The sequence below is a fragment of the Pinus tabuliformis genome, chromosome J (assembly GCF_031772625.1).
Source record: "Pinus tabuliformis cultivar Carrire ecotype Pingquan chromosome J, CPIR1, whole genome shotgun sequence".
Lineage (NCBI taxonomy): Eukaryota > Viridiplantae > Streptophyta > Pinopsida > Pinales > Pinaceae > Pinus > Pinus tabuliformis.
This window is the reverse complement of record NC_142295.1, coordinates 1,008,858,706-1,008,882,999: the sequence shown is the minus strand read 5'-3', so window position 1 is coordinate 1,008,882,999 and position 24,294 is coordinate 1,008,858,706. Positions and strand designations below refer to the sequence as shown.

At 33.9% G+C, this 24,294-nt stretch overlaps 1 protein-coding gene across 1 annotated transcript; it reads right to left on the bottom strand.

Moving 5' to 3' along the window:
* Positions 1 to 20,470: 20,470 nt before the first annotated feature.
* LOC149230265 (transcription factor bHLH36-like) lies at positions 20,471 to 21,690 on the bottom strand. The gene is made up of 3 exons (XM_089381254.1): positions 21,165 to 21,690; positions 20,655 to 21,017; positions 20,471 to 20,560 (listed from the first exon to the last, which is right to left on the bottom strand). Exons 1-3 carry the CDS (start codon positions 21,525 to 21,527, stop codon positions 20,471 to 20,473), a joined length of 816 nt encoding a protein of 271 aa, XP_089237380.1. The 5' UTR covers positions 21,528 to 21,690.
* Between the last annotated feature and the right edge of the window lie 2,604 nt (positions 21,691 to 24,294).

Sequence of the window (24,294 nt, the reverse complement as noted above, 5' to 3'; positions counted from 1 at the left end):
CGCCGCTCCCATATGGATGTAGATTTTGGACTTGATATATGATTAATTATTTTTATCCCTTGACTATTTAGGTAATTTATGACCTCGGGTGGAAGTACATAACTTTCACTGTTGCCAGACCAAGTATCAGTTCCTATCAAAGCCTGTTCCCTTGATCCAATTCTCTAAGACAATTTAGATTCAATAATGTTCAATGATGCCAACACCACTTTCCATATGTTGGATACATTTGATTTGTAATTTTTCTGGAGTCGAATCCATTCAATAAGAGATAGGAGATAGGTGTACTTCCTTACAATAATCCTTTTCCATATACTAGTAGTTGTAATCAATTTACAACCCACTTTTGTAGCCAAAACCCTAGAAAAAGTATAGAAATACTTGATGCCCCAGCCACCCCACCTTTTTTGTAAAGAAATACGTTCCCATTTAATCTAAGAAAATACCCTGCCTTCCTTTTCCCTACACCATATATATCTACAACATTTCCTCCAAATCATGTTTAGCATGCCTTTAGGAATCTAGCAAAGAGGCATCCAAAAGACTGGAATTTCTTCCATCATAGATTTGATCAGTACTAGTCTCCTCGCCCCAGATAACTAGTTGTGACACAATAAATTGATCCATTTTTCTATATTCTCTATCAACCACATCCAATTTGTCTTCCTGTAATCATTGGGTTTAATCCTAAAACCCAGATATTTTATACTATCCTCCATATTGACCAACTGAAAAGGATATTTTGCCCTCATGAATGAAATTTCATCTCTCGAGAAACCAACAACTTTAATAGTTGATTTAAGTGTATTTATTTCCATTCTCATGGATTTTTAAATAATTATTTGATTTGATACAAAGCAGTAGCATCATTTTTTGATCCATCAAGAAATATCAAAACATTATCTACAAAGAGAAGGGGCATTAGCGGCAGATCACCAATGATACATGTTCCTTTGAAGTCACCTCTAGCTTTTTCATTTGATATAATTCTACTAAGACCCTCTTTTATAAGTAAGAATAGTAACGGGAAGAGAGGACATCCCTGCTTGAGTCCTCTTTCTGTATGGGAAAAATTAGTAGCAACACCATTCACCAACACAACAAAGGAAGCTGATGTGAACAACACATGACCTAGTTTATAAAATTGATATGAAAACCCAAATGAGTGAGTAACATCCTGATATAATGCCATTTTGATTTATCATATGATTTGCCCAGATCAATCTTTAATATCATTCCCTTTAGTTTCCTTGTCTTTAGGCTATGCATCACTTCTTGTGCAACTCTTATAGCTTCATGAATCTGTCGATTTTCCAAAAATGAAAACTACTCTTTTGAAATCTGGTGAGATAGGATCTACATTTTTCCACTACTTGTAGAATATCTCTTCCAATCAGGGGATAAAATTCTAGAAAGAATTCAACTAGCCATCCATCTAGCCCATGTATTTTGTCTTTATTGAACTAGTGAAGAATTGATTCCAATTTGCCCAATGTTACTAGAGCCATTAGTTCATTAAACATCATCATCTATTTATCGGGGAAAAAAGATGTAGTTTGGATGATTTCAAGGAGAGAGCGATCCTGTTGGGCTTGAAATATGGATTGAAAATGACTTACCCCCATTCTTTCCAGCATGTTGTAAGAAGAGGCTTTCCAAGCATGAGCATCTAATAGTTCCCATATGGTATTGGTTGCCCTCCATCCCTTGGCATATTGTTGGAATAATTTTGTATTGTCATCCCTCGCTTGGAGCCATATGGCTCGGCTTCGAAGCCTCCAAGTCTCCTCCCTATCCCTGAGAAATTTATTCTTTTTTAATTCTTTCTAAATAAGCTACATTTTAGATTCAACACTATCATATCCTCCTCCACCACGCATCTCTAGTTGTTTGATTTCTTCTGCAATTCTATTAAGGTCTTCCTCATCTTTCTTTCTCTTAAGTTTCACCCATTCCATCATTTTGATTTGGTCAAATCATATTATCTTCAAACCATCTCGTTGCAGATCCCCATTCATGTGCTTCCACATGTCTCCAATTGTTTCTAACTATTTCAATAAAACCCTACTCCTTCAACCACGTAGCATTGAACTTGAAATGGGTTTTTAGTTTCCTAGACTATCGAATCAACTCTAAATAATTAGGATTGACCAGATACTCCCCCAGACCCTACCCATCACTTGAAGAGTTGAATATTTTCCAGAAAATAATCTCTTATTAGAAATCGATCAATTCTTCTAGCAATCACTTGATCTCCTATCCTACAATTTCTCTAGGTAGGCATGATCTTTATTAATACAATGTCAAGGAGATGATTGTTTTTGATCCAGTGAGAAAAAAAATCTGATAGTTGATCCTGCTAAGAATGAAACCTCCAAATCTCTGATATTCCCATAGATAAGTTTAAATCCCCACCAATCCCAAGATTTTTCTAGTGCATAAAGTATTTTTTCATTAATCTGTTCCAAAAATCCACACATGACCCATAGAAATTAATCATTCTAATATCCACTCCAAGTTCTTCTGAAAAATATCAACAACTAATAAGCTCTCACATCCCTAAATTTTCAAAATATTCATAGTTTTATGATTTATCCCTCTTTCGAACTCTCTCGATCTCCCTTTGACATCTAATGCAATAAATTCCTAGTTGTGAAGCATCCCTCTTAATACATTTTCAATTTCCATACTACCACCTGAAGTCTCCTGTAATAAAATCACATCAAGTCTGTCCCCATGTAACAATTGTTTTAAGGCTAGTTTTTTTCGATTGACTAGACAAACCCCCACAATTAAAATAGAATACCTTCATTTATGAACATGGATTAGGGATTGTCATGCTATAAGGATCCTATCTAACGAAAGTTAGTGACCAAAAACAATATCTTGACTAAGCTGATGAATGGATTTGGATATATGAGATTTTCTACCCTAAGGGATTTTGAGAAGTTTGGATGGTGATGAATTACCTAAACACCCCTTTGCTTCCCTCAGATCGTTTCCATGTGACCGTTATTTTGATCTAGATCGCAAATTATATCGCAACACTCTACATGAATCAACCAATGTATCATCATGAATGGATATGGATGGGCTGGGAGGAGGGCAACATATAATGTCTGGTTCAACCAGACAGTGGATAACCCCAACATGTGACAAAGAGACCCTTGCTATCATGGACTCCACATTGGAAACATATAATTGTGCAAGCAAAGAATTTTCATTGAGACTATTAATAATAAGAGGATAGGGGGGATAACCGTCATAGAAAGTTATTAACCATAAGCCCTTTCGAGAATATGATAAGGAAGATTGACCTGAGCTTCCTCATAACTAATTATGTTATCCATCTCCTATGTGACCTACTTCCCTTCACACAAATTCATCCACCTTGGATCCATATTCCTAGTTGTCACCATTTCATCCAAGATCGTTTAGCCTATCAAGCCACCTGCAACCCTATAACCATGGATTTTTTGAACCAGTGGGAACTCCCTATAGATACACCCAACTTAATGATAACGATGACATCGAAATGACACTCCCTCATAATCCAATTTTTGATTATGAGTATATCCCTTATACTGCAAAATTATATTTTCCATTAAACCCTCTCTAGTATCCAATGAGATGAGCAGACAAGCACATGTCATAATAATAGTCTCCAAAAGGGATTTATCATAGTCCATAAACTTACCTAGATCATCTCATATACACCGAAATATATCCTTCGTCTAGAGATGCATAGAGAGAACTGACATTTTCAGCCAAATGGGTCCAGCCCAAATTCTCACTTTTCGAATCAAAGAGTGGTGACCGTCACTTAAAATGAACGGGGGCTTGCTTAATATACTAGTGGCTAGCACTTACCCAACAAAATTTCTTTGGATTATTGAATTTGAGTGCAAACCACCCTCACGAAAAGACATGTATCTCCGGAAGTGTTTTTAGGTCCTTACTCCAGTTTTCCTGTACCAATTTTCTTAGATGAGCAATCGTGTATCTTCGTCCCCTAACCCTACCCGCTAAAATTCTTTCAGCAGTATCCATGATCTCATGAAATTTAAGATCGTCTCTGAGGACCAGTGCTCTATCCATTTCTTTTACTTTGGTACTTTCGGATTTCTTAGTCTTCTTCTAATTTACTCATTCAACAAGATTTCCATCGGCCTATTGGTTCTGTGCCTAAGTATTTTCACTGTCAATAGGAAATGCACATGATTGTGATCATTGTCCCTACAAATACACAGATGTCGGTTGAGGTTCAATCTGGAAACTCGATGCGAGATGGTCTAGATGAAACCCATTGGCTACTCCCAAAGACCCACATTCCTGCACATGAAACCCTAAGTTTCCACCTCCAAAGAGAAATTGTGTGTTGAGGGTAATTAAGGCTACATATGTGTTAACCCCCCCTTTTGTTAGCCCTTTTCTAAAAGACTAATAAAAACATCCCTTTACAAAATTTAGGGCATCAACTGAGATCCGAGACGTCGAGATGTCCAGACCCAGAGATGGTTGCCATCCATTGCCTTCTGATAGAGCACCCAAAAACCATAATGCCTCACGATTTTGGAACTCCATCGCGTTTCTTCTTGAATTTTAGAAGAAAGGGGAGAAACCTGCATAGTTAGTAAAAGAAGGAGAACCTCCAGCCACCAAAGTTCTAGTTGTGACAACAATTACCGGCTCAGAATGCTAAGGTGGAGGAACTGACCAAATTGGGATTCCCTCATATGGTTCCTTAGAGTAATCAACATCATTAATCTCCATGTTGTGAATCTTTGAATCTCTAATGAGTAAGATGTTGATACCCCTGAAGGCTATGGTAAATACTTCCGATACAACCTTCTCGAGAGACTATACCGTAACAACAACACCACATCCATAAAAGTTATGTTGTTTTTAGATTATACAGTTCCCTCCATCCCAAATTTGGACTGCAGGACAAAACCCTAAATGAGCCCTCTGCCCAACGGTGTGTGAACGAGCATGGAAAAAAACCACAAAGCCTTCATTTTCACCTCCACTTCATAATTTTGTATCTTCTGATTGTTCCTTCAACCATTTGATTTTCCTTCGAGTCTTCCATAGTGCATATAGAGCCCTAATCAATTCTTCTTCAATGTCAAATACCCCTTCAAATTATTCCTCAATATTTCAATTATTTTTATCATGACTACTACTATGAACATTATAGAATATTTTATGGTGGTTAAATCTATACCATCCATATAATTATGAAGCTCTATTTCAAAACAAATGTTCCTATAGGCTTAAACATGATAATTATTAATAATTATTTAAAATTCTAGAAGCCCTATTAGAAAATAGATATTCCTATCGGTGTAATTACAAATCTCAAGCTTCTTATAAAATATAGTGTTGTATGTATAGTTAACCTTGACTCATTCATAAAGTAATTCAGATAGACTAGGCAAAAATCAATGGTGAGATTATGCACTCATGATATTGATTAATCCATGGTATTTTGTCATGACAATTTGTATGTGAAATCTCTTAATGTCTTGTGGTATTTTTTTGTAAGATAATTCATTGTACTCTTTAGAATATAGAATCTTACCATGTGTAGCTCCACATGCCTATTGTAGTCTTGGAGTGCATAGTACATGTCCTATTTGATATAAAGAGTCTAGTAAGAAGGAGCTCACTAATGAGCATTCTTATTGAGAAAAAGAAGACTACAATATATTATGACCATTTAGTTCATCAAATATACATTGAGTATGCTTCAAAATGTGGGGTTTTTTCTTTAAAATGATTTTCCTAGAAAATGATGTTATTTAATGGTTTGTTGTTTATTTCATTTTTTTCTAACCATTCTATTGTAAACTTGAACATATTCTTCTCTCATTGTAAACTTGAACATATTCTTCTCTCATTGATCATTGCAATATCTCATTGATCATTGTAAGAAATGTATTATGCACCTTTGATTGCTTTTATTAATATGAGCTTGATCCCCTTGAACTAAAAATGCTTTTATTAATATGAGCTTGATCCCCTTGAACTAAAAATCCTAGGGAGAAGAGTTTTGATCTAATATTTGTTTGAGTATGAGTTTGCATATATTGAACACTTATTGCACGAAATAATGCAAGCAGCAAAATACTTAAATGGATAGTGAGCTTCAAACAAGTGGATTTGGCCTAAAACATGCATGAAGAAACATTGAGTTTTGGACCGCTTAGATTCTTAGACTTATTGACATATAATGGTAAATTAAGTGTTTAGTCTCCCGCCTAAACTGGTAAGATAAGTACATGAGACAACATTGATTTGAAGATTAAAAATATTAAGATTAGACACCTGCAATATCGTAAAAGAAGCATGGAAAGATACGCTTATATTGGGTAGAGAACACTGCAGAAAAGTGTTATAGTGTTGCCACATAGTGTGGAATATTACCTTGGTATATAATGTATGATACAATTTGGTGTTAACGGCAGAAGAAGTGTGCACAGAAATTGAAGCCCATTATCTTCCAATGACATAAGAGGATCAGAGTACACAATCTGATTTTCAAACGTGTTCCTATCGACTTGATAAGCTGAACCTATAGATTGAATTTTCAACGTAGGGAATTTCCGATCTGATCCTCCAATCGACAGAGCTTTAAAGCAAAATTTATCCTTCCAGGACAATCGCACGCCCTCTAATGAGACATTGGAGAATTATCGGAGTTAGCGTTCATTTCATCTCTTTCTATCGAAAGATCTTCGACTTTTCGCTGCAGATGCTGAACGTATTTCACAGCTTCCTGCACCTGGTCTGGCATTACACGTTTACCCTAAATAGCAAGATAGAACTTCCATTAAAATGAAAAACCCTACTGAGTAAACTGGCCAGCATAATTCAAAATCTTGCTGGAGAGTATAATTCAGTTATATTTGCTGGAGAGTATAATTCAGTTATATTCTCCAATCACCCATTAGGTGTTATAATTGTCCATCCAAGTCTCAGAGTCCAGTTAAAATTTAGTTTTCCAATTCAGTTATTTATTGTTAATGTTTTTTATGCAATATATTTAACTTATTTTGAATCTTGAAAAGAAAAGAGTATAAGGTTTTCTATTTCTTAACAAATCTAAGAGTTGAAAGTTCAATGATTATGTCTGTTATAAATTCCAGAAATATTTTGGAATCTGGTTTTCGCAAGAGAAATCAATTATTTGACTTCTCCTTCTAACTAACAAATTCAAAATATTCCTAAAATCTAAGCTCACTTCTGACCCTTGTGACCAATCAAAAAAATATATGCTCAGGCCTTGTTCACAGTTATGGTTGCCGAATAGACTGCTGCTGGCCACTGTTCTCTCACATGGAAGGTGTCTTCCTCGGTGTCTTCCTGTCACAAGAGTAGAGGTCTTCTCCTTAAGCTTGCCAACTCACCACAGGAATACCTCGTTTGCTTGAGAAAAAGAAAACGACCTCCACCACCACGACATCCACCTGAAGGAGCGCATATAGAATACAACACTCAGAGCGCTTATCTCTGTTACGCTCTAGACCAATTACGCAATAGCATGACCAACTAGACCAATTAAGCAATAGCATGACCAACATGACCAAGTATACCAACTAAACCAATTACGCAATAACATGATGGTGTTGATGCACATTTTGAACGGATATACATGTCTTTGAAGCAGGTAAGCTAACATCAACCTTTCCTTCTTCCCTTGTAACGGTTGGTTCTATTTATTACAGTAGAGAACATAGTTGCTCGATAATGGAGCTGGAGCACAGTTATTTTCAATAAAACCTCGGTAGCCATAGTGTCTTTATATATATATATTTCATGAATAATATAACAGTTACAAAATGTATACATTTTTGTATATTATTGAATATAGAGATAGTTTTTTTCGGTTAAGGATGAATTATTTATAATTTTTTAGATATATAATCAAAAGTACACTCTTAAGTTATGGAATAAAATAGGTTCAATTATAATATTGTTGCATAGTTATGTTTGTAAAATAGGCTATTTTTACACTTAAGTATGAAGATTAAAAGTTTAAAAACAATAAGCCAAGCTAATTGCTAAACACTTTTATATAAAAGAACTTTTCATGAATTGTAAAATCATCCACGTTACCAAATGTTGTAATTGTGAGTTAGTGCTATCATGAATGTTCTACCATCACTTATATCATGATAATCATCTCATTCTTTTCCTCTTGTTCAATCACAAATATCTTGGGATTGAATTGCACCAAAAGCTTAGTTTGGAGAATTGTAGGATGAAAAGAGTTCAGGGAGGATGGAGAGCCTCATACTTACTTCAAAATAGGTGTATAAACGCTGAACTTTGGGTTGGAAAATCAAGAAAACCCTTTTTGATTTGTTGGTTATGTCAGTGTTTCTCTATGGTTTTAAAGTACAGGGATGTAGCATGTCAACCTAGAACTGGAGGTAGTTAGAAAGAATACAGAAACAACTAATTACTAGCAATCTCAAAGTTAAAGCCATAGTCCGGTACAAAATCATTTAGGATAAAGTAGGTACTTTTCCATTGGAGGCAACAACGATAACCAAGTTAATAAGCTATTTAAATAAGAGTAGAAAAATGGATAACCAACATTGGCCAAAGATAGCTATGGAAGAGGGATCAAAACGTAGGAAGAAAACTTGGATGAAGCAAAACCAAAAGTGGTTGAGTAAGTGGAATATCAAGCTGCATGAATTCCCTACCACCAACAAAAAAATAAAAAAATTGTGATGGAAAAATTCAGGATTGCCATGTCAACCAATCACAACGGACGTAAAAATGCATACTACATCAAAGAGTTCAATCCAACTTGTGACCATGGTGAGGAAACATATCTAGGAGCAGATATTGAAGGAAAAGAAAGGGTGCTAGTGGCACAAATGAGGATAGGGTGACATCACCTTATATGTGAGACTAGTAGATGGAAGATCCGCAAGGAAGCTTGGGAAGAGAGAACATGCATTTTTTACGATAAGGGTGTGGTGAAGACGGAATGGCACTGTCATGGTGTGTGCAACGTATAAGGATATCCACATTCAATATGAAAATAATCTAAAGGTTGACACAATGCATTATCTATTTGACAAACATAATATCAATCAAATTGTTAGCCTTCTAATCAAGATCCATAGCAGAAGATCCAACATCAAAAGGGATATGAAAATGAGTTAAGATTGTTAATCATTGGATCCCTTAGGTTGCTCAGCCTCGTGGACATCATTATAATCATTAATTCATTCAACATTTATTTCCACCTTGATTATCTATGAAACTTAACTAACACTACACAATTTTGATGAAACTTTCTAATCTATGCCTCGAAACTTGATAGAAAAAGCTTAGCACCTTTGATCAATTGTTTATGATTGAGTGAGAGGTATATTTACATTAAGGACATGACATAGGATTTGAACAATCAACACCACTAACATTGGGGTTCATGTAAGGTTCAACAATGAACACCACCAACATTGGGGTTCATATAAGGTTCAGTGATCAACATCACCAACATTGGGGTTCATATAAGGTTTGTTTCTCGTGATTAAGTTCCAATGACATGCCATCATATATGATAGAATTGAATAAAAATGTTGCAATCCCATCAATTTTTAAATCCTAATAATAGTTAGTTTTGTTGAATTTTGAATGGGTTGTGAAAGTCTACCTTATCTATATGAAGTATGATGAGATTGGAAGAATTGGATTTTAAGCACAAACACATGATCTAAGTTTGGAAAATACTATAATACCTACTTGAAAAATAAAAATAAAAAGAAGAGCGAATAAAAACGTTGAAAAATGGACTAATAAACATAGACAATTCAAATTACTCATAAAATTTGATGATATGTTGTTGATGAACATGAATGGAATACATAAATTATTTTAGGGGGGGCAACCAATTTTAATTAAATTGTGAATTCCAAGTGCATGAACTTAGTATAGATCAAAAAACACTCTCCTTATTTTGGCGAAAATGAGTCAAAATTTGAGGGATACCCAATATTAGAAAAATATGCTAAAATGGATTAAGTTGGAAGTAGGTAGAGTTAAAAATTAGTTAGAACTAATTAATAACTCTCACATGAGGAAAACTAACTAGTGAAACTTAGTTAAATTCTAGAATAAGACTAAAAGTCAACTAACAAGGGGAGGAGAGACAAAATGGTTCTTAAAGTTTGCTACAAAGTAGAGAGGAAAAGGATACCGATTGTAACAAGTCTTGGGCGTGAGATAATTCAAATTAATGGATAAATATTAGTAATATTATTGTCCACACTATGTCCAGTCAGTGCCACATGTCATCATAGGTGGCATCCCATTGTAGAAACAAACTTGCTAAAAATAGAAAACCTTAAAAATAGAAAATGTTCCAAATGATAAGAAGTATCTAGTAGTGAATTAAAAGTGTTCATATATCCCTCTAATAATGTATGGAATATACTCTAATTATGGTGAAACTGTAGGCCGTAATAAATTCCACTTTGACTAGTAAGTGCAATGTACCCAACACTCCCACCTGAAGGGAAATCGAGGAGTATGCTTGTGAATGAGTCACAAAAATTCTAATCCATATTAGCTTCTTATGTATAGAAAGTATGTAAAATAAATCAATGAGTCTAGATGATTTACAACCATTTTAGATACTCATGAAACAACTTATGCTATATGTAGTAAGAAAAGAGTAATGAAACTTGTCTAATATAATGTCTCCCTTATATGATTTTCTTATCCATATCATGTGTATTTAATATGATATGGATTTAAATGGTAGTTATGATATTATTTGAGTACATCTATTAGATCTGAAATTTGTCAACATTTCTATTCATTTAGAGGGTTTCATATTGGTATTTATGTTCTATTGTGATTAGGAAGAATTGGGCGTATAGAGATGAATTTGTGTCCAAGGAAGATGTCTACATTAGGACTTCAATCAATTTTAGGGGTGACAAATAGCTATGAGAATGCTCCATCTTGAGTTTCCACTTTTGATATTACTTGCTTGAAAAGGTATTTAAGCTTATTATGTTCAAATTCTTAACATTGTGCTAAATATTAGTGCACTCATATAAATTACATAGTTGGTAAAATGTTATAGCTATCACTACACTTATCTCATGATATATTTTACATCTTCAAGATTAATTTTTTTTTTTTATAAAACTTAACTAAATAATAATAATAATATATATTATTATTATTATTAACTAAACCAATATACATTTAGAAAAACATGTAACCATCACTTTATTATGGATATTATTAAACTATAATAAACTTATTCACTCATAGTATTGATTAATCCATGACATTTTCTCATGAAATTTTATATGTGAAATCTATTAATGACCTTCATTGAAAAGCTTTAGGATAGAGAGCCTTAGCATATATAGCTCTAGTTGGCTATTCAACTATTGTAGTTTTGGATTTCATAGTATATGTCTAATTTAATATAAAGAAACAAGTACGAGAGAGGTCACTAGTCAACCATTCTATTCTAAATTTGAGTAGATTATTGTGGGAAGTGTATGAAGAATCTTTGTTTACTTTCATTATTATGAGCTTGATGACCTTAAATTGAAAACGTCATGGAAAATACTTTTTATTAATATTTATTTGAGTGTGAATTATGCATAACGAAACTTGGTTGAAAAAAAACACTTTGAAATGGATAGCTAGCTTGAAACATGTGTATTTGGCCTAGAATATGCATGAAGAGACATTGAGCTACGGGAGATTTGGATGCTTAGATCTATCTACATATAATGGTGTATGGTAAGACAAGTACATGGGTTAACCTTGACTTGAATAGTAACTAAAATAACTTGGTAATATAAGTACATGGGTTAGCCTCGACTTGAAGAGTAACTAAAATAATATAAACACAATCAAAGATGGATTACCATTCTTAATATTACACACTCATAACATTTGCTCATATCCTTTTTATATAATGAACATTATTTAATGATTTGCGATACCATATAGTAAAATACCTCATCATATAGGCCCTTAAGAACTGGACTATTAACTAGTGTAAACTTGAGTGGCAAGTGTAATCCTTGAGTCGATTGTACCAGTCCAGGTTGCTGTAAATAGCCAGACAATATGGTGTAGATGTGAGATTTCAGTCTGGAAACTCAATGCAAGATGGTCTAGATGGAACCCATTGGCTACTCCCAAAGACCCACATTCCTGCACATGAAACCCTATGTTTCCACCTCCAAGGAGAAATTGTGTGCTGAGGGTAATTAAGGCTACATATGTGTTAACCCCCCCTTCTGTTAGCCCTTTTCTAAAAGACTAATAAAAACATTCCTTTACAAAATTTAGGGCTTCAAGTGAGATCCGAGCCATAGAGATGTCCAGACCAAGAGATGGTTGCCATCCATTGCGTTTTGATAGAGCACCCAAAAACCCTAATGCCTCACGATTTTGGAACCCCACCACCTTTCTTCCTAGGTTTTAGAAGAAAGGGGAGAAACCCGCATAGTCAGTAAAAGAAGGAGAACCTCGTGCCACCAGAGTTCTAGTTGTGACAGCAATTACCGGCTCAGAATGCTAAGGTGAAGGAACTGACGAAATTGGGATTCCCTCATATGGTTCCTTAGATTAATCAAAATCATTAATCTCCATGTTGTGAATCTTTGAATCTCTAACGAGTAAGATGTTGATACCCCTGCAGGCTATGGTAAATGCTTCTGATACAATCTTCTCGGGAGACTATACCGTAATGACAACACTAGATCCATAAAAGTTGTGTTTTTTTTAGACTATATAGTTCCCTTGATCCCACCTTCGGACTGCAAGACAAAACCCTAAATGAGCCCTCTGCCCTACGGTGTGTGATCGAGCGTGGAAAAAAACCACAAAGGCTTCATTTTCACCTCCACTTCATAATTTTATATCTTCTGATTGTTCCTTCAACCATTTGTTCTTCCTTCCAATCTTCCATAGTGCATATAGAGCCCTAATCAATTCTTCTTCAATGTCAAATGCCCCTTCAACTTCTTCCTCAATATTTCAATTATTTTTATCGTGACTACTACTATGAACATTATATAATATTTCATGGTGGTTAAATCTATACCATCCATATAATTATGAAGCTCTTTTTCAGAACAAATGTTCCTATAGGATTAAACATGATAATTATTAATAATTATTTAAAATTCTAGAAGCCCTATTCGAAAATAGATATTCCTATCGGTGTAATTACAAATCTCAAGCTTCTTATAAAATATTGTGTTGTATGTATAGTTAACCTTGACTCATTCATAAAGTAATTCGGATAGACTGGGCAAAAATCAATGGTGAGATTATGCACTCATGATATTGATTAATCCATGGTATTTTATCATGACAATTTGTATGTGAAATCTCTTAATGTCTTGTGGTATTTTTTTTTAAGATAATTCATTGTACAATCTTTAGAATATAGAATCTTACCATGTGTAGCTCCACATGCCTATTGTAGTCTTGGAGTGAATAGTACATGTCCTGTTTGATATAAAGAGTCTAGTAAGAAGGAGCTTACCAATGAGCATTCTTATTGAGAAAAAGAAGACTACAATATATTATGACCATTTAGTTCCTCAAATGTACATTGAGTATGCTTCAAAATATGGTGTTTTTTCTTTAAAATGATTTTCCTAGAAAATGATGTTATTTAATGGTTTGTTGTTTATTTCATTTCTTTCTAACTATTCTATTGTAAACTTTAACATATTCTTCTCTCATTGTAAACTTGAACATATTCTTCTTTAATTGATCATTGCAATATCTCATTGATCATTGTAAGAAATGTATTATGCACCTTTGATTGCTTTTATTAATATGAGCTTGATCCCCTTAAACTAAAAATGCTAGGGAGAAGAGTTTTGATCTAATCTTTGTTTGAGTATGAGTTTGCATATATTGAACACCTATTGCACGAAATAATGCAAGCAGCAAAAGACTTTAATGGATAGTGAGCTTCAAACATGTGGATTTGGCCTAAAACATGCATGAAGAAACATTGAGTTTTGGACCACTTAGATTCTTAGACTTATTGACATATAATGGTAAATTAAGTGTTTAGTTTCCAGCCTAAACTGGTAAGATAAGTACATGAGACAACATTGATTTGAAGATTGAAAATATTAAGATTAGACACCTGCAATATCGTAAAAGAAGCATGGAAAGATACGCTTATATTGGGTAGAGAACACTGCAGAAAAGTGTTATAGTGTTGCCACATAGTGTGGAATATTACCTTGGTATATAATGTATGATATAATTTGGTGTTAACGGCAGAAGAAGTGTGCACAGATTATCTTCCAATGACATAAGAAGATCAGAGTACACAATATGATGTTCAAACGTGTTCCTATGGACTTGATAAGCTGAACCTATAGATTGAATTTTCACCGTAGGGAATTTCCGATCTGATCCTCCAATCGACAGAGCTTTAAAGCAAAATTTATCCTTACAGGACAATCGCACGCCCTCTAATGAGACATTGGAGAATTATCGGAGTTAGCGTTCATTTCATCTCTTTCTATCGAAAGATCTTCGACTTTTCGCTGCAGATGCTGAACGTATTTCACAGCTTCCTGCACCTAGTCTGGCATTACACGTTTACCCTAAATAGCAAGATAGAAATTCTATTAAAATTAAAAACCCTACTGAGTAAACTGGCCAACATAATTCAAAATCTTGCTGGAGAGTATAATTCAGTTATATTCTCCAATCACCCATTAGGTGTTATAATTGTCCATCTAAGTCTCAGAGTCAAGTTAAAATTTAGTTTTAGTAGAATTCCAATTCAGTTATTTATTGTTAATGTTTTTTATGCAATACATCTAACTCATTTTGAATATTGAAAAGAGTATAAGGTTTTCTATTTCTTAACAAATCTAAGAGTTGAAAGTTCAATGATTATGTCTGTTATAAATTCCAGAAATATTTTAAAATCTGGTTTTCACAAGAGAAATCAATTATTTGACTTCTCCTTCTAACTAACAGATTCAAGATATTCCTAAAATCTAAGCTCACTTCTGACCGTTGTGACCAATCAAAAAAATATATGCTCAGGCCTTGTTCACAGTTATGGTTGCCGAATAGACTGCTGCTGGCCACTGTTCTCTCACATGGAAGGTTTCTTCCTCTCACAAGAGTAGAGGTCTTCTCCTTAAGCTTCCAACTCACCACAGGAATACCTCGTTTGCTTGAGAAAAAAAAACGACCTCCACCACCATGATATCCACCGGAAGGAGCGCATATAGAAGACAACATTCAGAGCGCTTATCTCTGTTACGCTCTAGACCAATTACGCAATAACATGACCAACTAGACCAATTAAGCAATAGCATGACCAACATGACAAAGTATACCAACTAAACCAATTACGCAATAACATGACCAAGTAGACCAATTAAGCAATAGCATGACCAACATGACCAAGTATACCAACTACGCAATAACATGACCAACTAGACCAATTAAGCAATAGCATGACCAACATGACCAAGTATACCAACTAGACCAATTACGCAATAACATGATGGTGTTGATGCACATTTTGAACCAATATACATGTCTTTGAAGCAGGTAAGCTAACATCAACCTTTCCTTCTTCCCTTGTAACGGTTGGTTCTATTTATTACAGTAGAGAACGTAGTTGCTCGATAATGGAGCTGGAGCACAGTTATTTTCAATAAAACCTCGGTAGCCATAGTGTCTTTCATATATATATATATATATATATATTTCATGAATAATATAAAATGAGTTACAGAATGTATAAAAATATACATTTTTGTATATTATTGAATATAGAAATAGTTTTTTTTTTCTTCTTTGCGTTAAGGAAGAATTATTTATAATTATTTTTTAGTTATATAATAAAAAGCACACTATTAAGTTATGGAATAAAATAGGTTATCTACCAATTATCTATTATAATATTAGTCCATAGTTATGTTTGTAAAATAGGTTATTTTTACACTTAAGTATGAAGATTAAAAGTTTAAAAACAATAAGCTGATCTAATTGCTAAACACTTCTATATAAAAGAACTTTTCATGAATTGTAAAATCATCCATGTTACCAAATGTTGTAATTGTGAGTTAGTGCTATCATGAATGTTCTACCATCACTTATATCATGATAGTCATCTCATTCTTTTCCTCTTGTTCAATCACAAATATCTTGGGTATGAATTGCACCAAAAGCTTAGTTCGGAGAATTGTAGGATGAAAAGAATTCAGGGAGGATGGAGAGCCTCATACTTACTTCAATGAGGTGTATAAAAGCTGAACTTTGGGTTGGAAAATCAAGAAAAACCTTTTTGATTTGTTGGTTATGTCAGTGGTTCTTTACAGTTGTAAAGTACAGGGAAGTAGCATGTCAACCTGGCACTGGAGATAGTTAGAAAGAATACAGAAGCGACTAATTACTAGCAATGTCAAAGTTAAAGCCATAGTCCGGTACAAATTCATTTAGGCTAAAGTAGGTTATTTTCCATTGGAGGCAACAATGATAACCAGGTTAATAAGCTATTTAAATAAGAGTAGAAAAATGGATAACCAACGTTGGCCCAAGATAGCTATGGAAGAGGGATTAAAGGGTAGGAAGAAAACTTGGATGAAGCAAAACCAAAAGTGGTTGAGTAAGTGGAATATCAAGTTGCATGAATTCCCTACCACCAACAAAAAAATAAAAAAATTGTGATGGAAAAATTTAGGATTTCCATGTCAACCAATCACAATGGATGTAAAAATGCATACTACATCAAAGAGTTCAATCCAACTTGTGACCATGGTGAAAAAACATATCTAGGACCAGATATTGAAGGAAGAGAAAGGATGCTAGTGGCACAAATTAGGATAGGGTGACATCACCTTATATGTGAGACTAGTAGATGGAAGATCCCCAAGGAAGTTTGGGAAGAGAGAACTTGCATTTTTTACGATAAGGGTGTGGTGAAGACGGAATGGCACTGTCATAGTGTCTGCAACATATAAGGATATCCACATTCAATATGAAAATAATCTAAAGGTTGACACAATGCACCATCTATTTGACAAACATAAGATCAATCAAATTGTTAGCCTTCTAGTCATGATCCATAGCAGAAGATCCAACACCGAAAGGGATATGAAAATGAGTTAAGATTGTTAATCATTGGGTCCCTTAGGTTTCTCAGCCTCGTGGACGTCATCAAAATCATTAATTCATTCACCATTTATTTCCACCTTGATTCGCTATGAACATTAACTAACACTACACAATTTTGATGAAACTTTCTAATCTATGCCTCGAAACAAAAAGCTTAGCACCTTTGATCAATTGTTTATGATTGAGTGAGAGGTATATTTACATTAAGGACATGACACATGATTTGAACAATCAACACCACTAACATTGGGGTTCATGTAAGGTTCAACAATCAACACCACCAACATTGGGGTTCATATAAGGTTCAACGATCAACATCACCAACATTGGGGTTCATATAAGGTTTGTTTCTCATGATTAAATTCCAATGACATGCCATCATATATGATAGAATTGAATAAAAATGTTGCAATCCAATCAATTTTTAAATCCTAATAATAGTTAGTTTTGTTGAATTTTGAATGGGTTGTGAAATTCTACCTTATCTATATGAAGTATGATGAGATTGGAACAATTGGATTTTAAGCACAAACACATGATCTAAGTTTGGAAAACACTATAATACCTAATGAAAAATAAAAATAAAAAGAAGAGAGAATAAAAATGCTGAAAAATGGACTAATAAACACAGACAATTCAAATTACTCATAAAATTTGATGATATGTTGTTGATGAACATGAATGAAATACAAAAATTCTTTTGGGGGGGCAACCATTTTTAATTAAGTTGTGAATTCCAAGTGCATGAACTTAGTATAGCTCAAAAAACATTCTCCTTTGTTTGGTGAAAACGAGTCAAAATTTGAGGGAGACCCAACATTAGAAAAATATGCTAAAATGGATTAAGTTGGAAGTAGTTAGAGTTAAAAATTAGTTAGAACTAATTAATAACTCTCACGTGAGGAAAACTAACCAGTGAAACTTAGTTAAATTCTAGAATAAGACTAAAAGTCAACTATCAAGGGGAGGAGAGACAAAATGGTTCTTAAAGTTTGCTACAAAGTAGAGAGGAAAAGGATACCCATTGTAACAAGTCTTGGGCATGAGATAATTCAAATTAATGGATAAAAATTAGTAATATTATTGTCTACACTATGTCTAGTCAGTGCCACCTGTCATCATAGGTGGCATCCCCTTGTAGAAACAAACTTGCTAAAAATAGAAAACCTTAAAAATAGAAAATGTTCCAAATGATAAGAATTATCTAGTAGTGAATTAAAAGTGTTCATATATCCCTCTAATAATGTATGGGATATACTATAATTATGGTGAAAGTGTAGGCCCTAATAAATTCCAATTTGACTAGTAAGTGAAATGTACCCAACACTCCCACCTGAAGGGAAATCGAGGAGTATGTTTGTGAATGAGTCACAAAAATTCTAATCCATATTAGCTTCTTATGTATAGAAAGTATGTAAAATAAATCAATGAGTCTAGATGATTTACAACCATGTTAGATACTCATGAAACAACTTATGCTATATGTAGTAAGAAAAGAGTAATGAAACTTGTCTAATATAATGTCTCTCTTATATGATTTTCTTATCCATATCATGTGTATTTAATATGATATGGATTTAAATGGTAGTCATGATCTTATTTGAGTACATCTATTTAGATCTGAAATTTGTCAACATTTCTATTCATTTAGAGGGTTTCATATTGGTATTTATGTTCTATTGTGATTAGGAAGAATTGGGCGTATAGAGGTGAATTTGTGTCCAAGGAAGATGTCTACATTAGGACTTCAAACAATTTTAGGGGTGACAAATAGCTATGAGAATGCTCCATCTTGAGTTTCCACTTTTGATATTACTTGCTTGAAAAGGTCTTTAAGTTTATTATGTTCAAATTCTTAAGATTGTGCTAAATATTAGTGCACTCATATAAATTACATAGTTGGTAAAATGTTATAGCTATCAATACACTTATCTCATGATATATTTTACATCTTCAAGATTAATTTTTTTATAAAACTTAACTAAATAATAATAATAATAATAAGAATAATAATAATAATTATTATTATTATTATTATTAACTAAACCAATATACATTTAGAAAAACATGTAACCATCACTTTATTATGGATATTATTAAACTATAATAAGCTTATTCACTCATAGTATTGATTAATTGATGACATTTTCTCATGACATTTTATATGTGAAATCTATTAATGACCTTCATTGAAAAAGCTTTAGGATATAGAGCCTTAGCATATATAGCTCTAGTTGGCTATTCAACTATTGTAGTTTTGGATTTCATAGTATATGTCTAATTTAATATAAAGAAACAAGTACGAGAGAGGTCACTAGCCAACCATTCTATTCTAAATTTGAGTAGATTATTGTGGGAAGTGTATGAAGAATCTTTGTTTACTTTCATTATTATGAGCTTGATCACCTTAAATTGAAAACGTGATGGAAAATACTTTTTATTAATATTTATTTGAGTGTGAATTATGCATAACGAAAATTGGTTGAAAAAAAACACTTTGAAATGGATAGCTAGCTTGAAACACGTGTATTTGGCCTAGAATATGCATGAAGAGACATTGAGCTACGGGAGATTTAGATGCTTAGATCTACCTACATATAATGGTGTATGGTAAGACAAGTACATGGGTTAACCTTGACTTGAATAGTAACTAAAATAACTTGATAAGATAAGTACATGGGTTAACCTCGACTTGACGAGTAACTAAAATAATATAAACATAATCAAAGATGGATTACCATTCTTAATATTACACACTCATAACATTTTCTCATATCCTTTTTATATAATGAACACTATTTAAGGATTTGCGATACCATATAGTAAAATACCTCATCATATAGGCCTTAAGCACTGGACTATTAACTAGTATAAACTTGAGTGGCAAGTGTAATCCTTGAGTCGATTGTACCAGTACAGCCAGAATATGGTGTAAAGGAATTTAACTCTATGATATATTCTATTTTTTAGTTATTAAATAATACATATGAAATTATTTTATTTCCTGTAAATTTATAAAGAAAAGGAATATGCATCAAAAGTTGTCTCCGGGCATTCGTTGAGTTGGAAAAATGGTATGATTATGTTTTGTAGGGTTTAACATCAATATTACTCAATATTCATTTTAAGAAATCTTCTTTGTACTATCACGAAATATGCACTCCTAAAAAAGTCTTTCAGATTGCATGGACGGCCCATGCATTCCGAACAGATCAAATCTGCTAAAGTCCACTGTACTACCAAAACAGTGACAGTACAGCAGAAAACATCAAGTTTGAGCTTCAACCATCTGTCAGTCTTGATCTTGAGTGTGGTTAGTCCTTATCAAATGCCAAAGTTTCTGGCAGAGGTTGTCGATGTTAAAAATATTAAGATCAGACACCTGCAATATCGTAAAAGAATCATAGAAAGACATGTTTATATTGGGTAGAGAACACAGCAGAAGATTGTTGCCACATAGTATAAGAATATAGTACCTTGGTATATATGGTATGATAGACTCGGCTGTTAACGGCGGAAGAAGCTGCGCACACAACTTCAAGTCCACCATCATCCAATGCCATAAGTAGATCGGAATACACAATCTGATGTTCGAACGTGTTCGTCAAGACCTGATAATCTGAACCTATAGATTTAATTTTCACCGTAGGGAATTGCTCATCTGATCCTCCAATCGACGGACCTTTACTGCAAAATTTATCCTCTAATGAATTTTTTCCAATATCATCAGAGTTAGCCTTCATTTTATCTCTTTCTATCGAAAGGTCTTCGACTTTTCGCTGCAGATGTTGAACGTATTTCACAGCTTCCTGAACCTGGTCTGACGCTGCACGTTTTCCCTATACAGCGCGAGGTAGAACTTCCATTAAAATAAAACCCTAGTGAGTACAGTTGACGTCTCGAATGCAGAAAACCCTAAAAGCTAGTGAGTACTGTTGACATATCTGATGCAGAAAACCCTTGTGATTGATCAAATAAATACATACCTGAAGATTTTCTTCTGGGAGCAAAGATCTGAGAATTGACATGAGAGCATTCATGTCTTTACGCCGCTGCCTTTCAGTCATTTTGTGCTTCCTTTTATCAGACGGGTCCGAGCCTTGAGACTGACTATGATTTCTACGACTAGAACTGCAGAATGTGGCCTTTAAAACCGGATTCGAAAGACCACAATGGCCGGCTTGGGTTGCAGAGTTGCAGGCATCGACAAAATTACATATGGAGGGATGATGGGTATTGTGAGTTGGGGGATATTCAACCGGTTGTGTTGATAGAAATGGATTGGAACCCAAAACACTTTGTCCATTAAAATTTTCTATGACATCGCTACAAGACAGAAGAATGCTCATTTTTTTCTATGGTAAGAAAAACCCTACGATTCACAGGCCCGAAAGATGGGTATTCGATCAGCTCCGGGCTTTCAGTAAGGGACCAGGTCCGGAATTGAATCCTGAGAAAGATATGAGGATCACAATAACATCTCAAGAAACAAAAGGCTGTCAAAGAGCATAAGAGAGGGTCTTTCATATGTTCAGCTGACAACCCAATCTGATGGCACATTTATTAATAGTATGAGCGATATGGAAAATAAGAAGAAATCGTCCAAATATTCGAAAAGTATCAACAACACAATCTGAGGGCATAATTATTAATATTATGAGCAATATGGAAAATAAAAGGAAATCGTCCCACATTCAACAGTATCAAAAACACTTTAGGGGACCATTACTAATGTTAAAAGTGAAATTATGGCGGGGCAACCAGTCAGCTAAAATATTTTATTTTTCTTTTAGCTGAGGTCCGTCCAACCTACCCAAAGGTTAAGGTCAGAGCTCGAAATTAACAGGCATAAAGTTAAGTCGGTGATCTTTAGGAAAAGCACCTTCGCAAAGATTCCACATGGATCCACATAGAATTCTTTATAAAAAGTATGATTATATTCATCCACATGGAATTCTTTATCTATTCCATGTGACACCTCAAAATCTTTTCCTCCTTACGTCATTCTCACATCGCTCGGTCAAATAAAGGTGACATAATGCAGTATGAGGCTTTGATTGTACATGATTTTAGAAAATGCAAGGACAAGATCATTCTACTTATTTATGTATGAGGCTTTGATTGTACGTGATTTTAGAAAATGTTGGGAAATAATCATTCTATTTATTTTCATGCAGATAGTTTTTAAGATTATGTTTTTGTATATTATAAAAATGTAAATAAGATATTGCACTTTAAATAGATTTAATAGCTAAGAAACATGTAGTTCTTTATAATATTTAAATAGCTAAGAAACATGTAGTTCTTTATAAGATGTATAGTTCAAATAAAAAATTTCCGTAAACTTTTATACAAATCCCTTCCCATAAACTAGAAGTTTCATACATTATTTTGATCTTTTACACTTTAAAAATATATTATTTTTATAAATTAATAGAGTTTTTATCAAATAATAAAATTTAATAGAGTTGTTTTTGTGGTTGGTAAGATAGTAAAATTTAGATTTTTGATGATAATGATGATGATGATGGTTAACGTCCCCTAAGACCAAACATTGGTCTATCGGACCTAAAGAAACAAATTATTTATTTTGATTTAAGATTTTATTCCTATGCTCAAAAAGCTTGGAGAGAAGTCTCCCGAGCTCACTATAATTTTGACATTGTAAAAGGCTAGAAAGGTCATTATTGTAACAAAGATTGTGAAACTGAGATTTAATGTGGTTGTACGTGGGGCACTCTAAGAGGAAGTGGTTTTCATCCTTGATGTTCCTATTCTCACATATATGGCAGATCCTTTCCATCCATGGCATTTTAGGAACTGCCCAACGACCTGTTTCACTATGGAGCTCATGAGAATTCATTCTAATCTTCGCTATATTAATTTTCTTCTTTGAGCTAGTTAAAATAGAGAGATACTTTTGATCTTCTAGGGTGGGATCAATGACCTTCTTATAATAACTTAATTTTCTTTTAGCCACTAAATCTTTCTCACACCACATTTTTTCTTTGAACTTAGAAGTAACAATATCTTTAATGTTATCTATGTTTTGCAATGCACCATTCTCGTTGGTCTCCCAATAGGTTAACCAGGCCCTTGTGTCTTTATGCCACCCCCGATTGAGCCTTAGGTGGTTTTGGCTGGAATTTAAAGCTAGCTTAAGAAGTCTATGATCGTTTATGTTATTGAGTTTGTGCTTGTACAACAGAAACCTAATCATAGCTAGGCTCTCAATAGTGGAAATACATGCTTCTCTCTCTCTCTCTCTCTCTCTCTCTCTCTCTCTCTCTCTCTCTATATATATATATATATATATATATATATATATATATATCTATATATATATATATATATATATATATATAGATATAGATATTTATTTTTTATTTGGGTGAGATTTTGTCTCTTTACGATGTAAGGAAATAGGATAACGGCTTATGACCCAAAGATATCTAGCAGGAGCCAAATCTCGTCCGCTTACAAAACACGAGTGCGTAATTCTAGGTGATATGGTTTTCCTTGAGTAATTGTGTTGAGTCAGTCTACATGTGACATCCCCTGATTAATATTTCTCTCATTGTAAATAATTGTAATTGTTAAATGGGTGAGAGAGAGACACAGATGTTGTCACCAAAAACGATGCGCTCACATGTACACAACAGAAGACACTCAAAGTCAGTGATCAACACATACAGGGATTGTGTTCCCAACTAAAAAAATTATGAAAGGCAAAAATCAAAATCTTCTCTAAGGTTGGTATAAAAAGAGCAACCCTTGTGGATGCACGAAAACTGGAAGTGAGCTACATCACAACTATTCATTTGACAGTCGTGAGGGTCACGAGAACTCTAGTTAGCACCTCGGGACGCAAAATTTCACTAAAGACACTCCACCTCTTGACATGATGGGTTGCACATTAAAGCTTTGAGGCCCAAGAAGCCTTAATGCAAGAGGATGGTATCTCTCATTTCATTTATGAGGCAAACAAACACATTTATGAGTCAAAGGAGGAAAGGAGTGTTCAGAAATTCTATAAATACAAGTTCATGGAGAGACGAAAACAATAATTTTTGCATTTTATGCTCCCAAAAAATCTAGCATATTATTGTGAGGAGA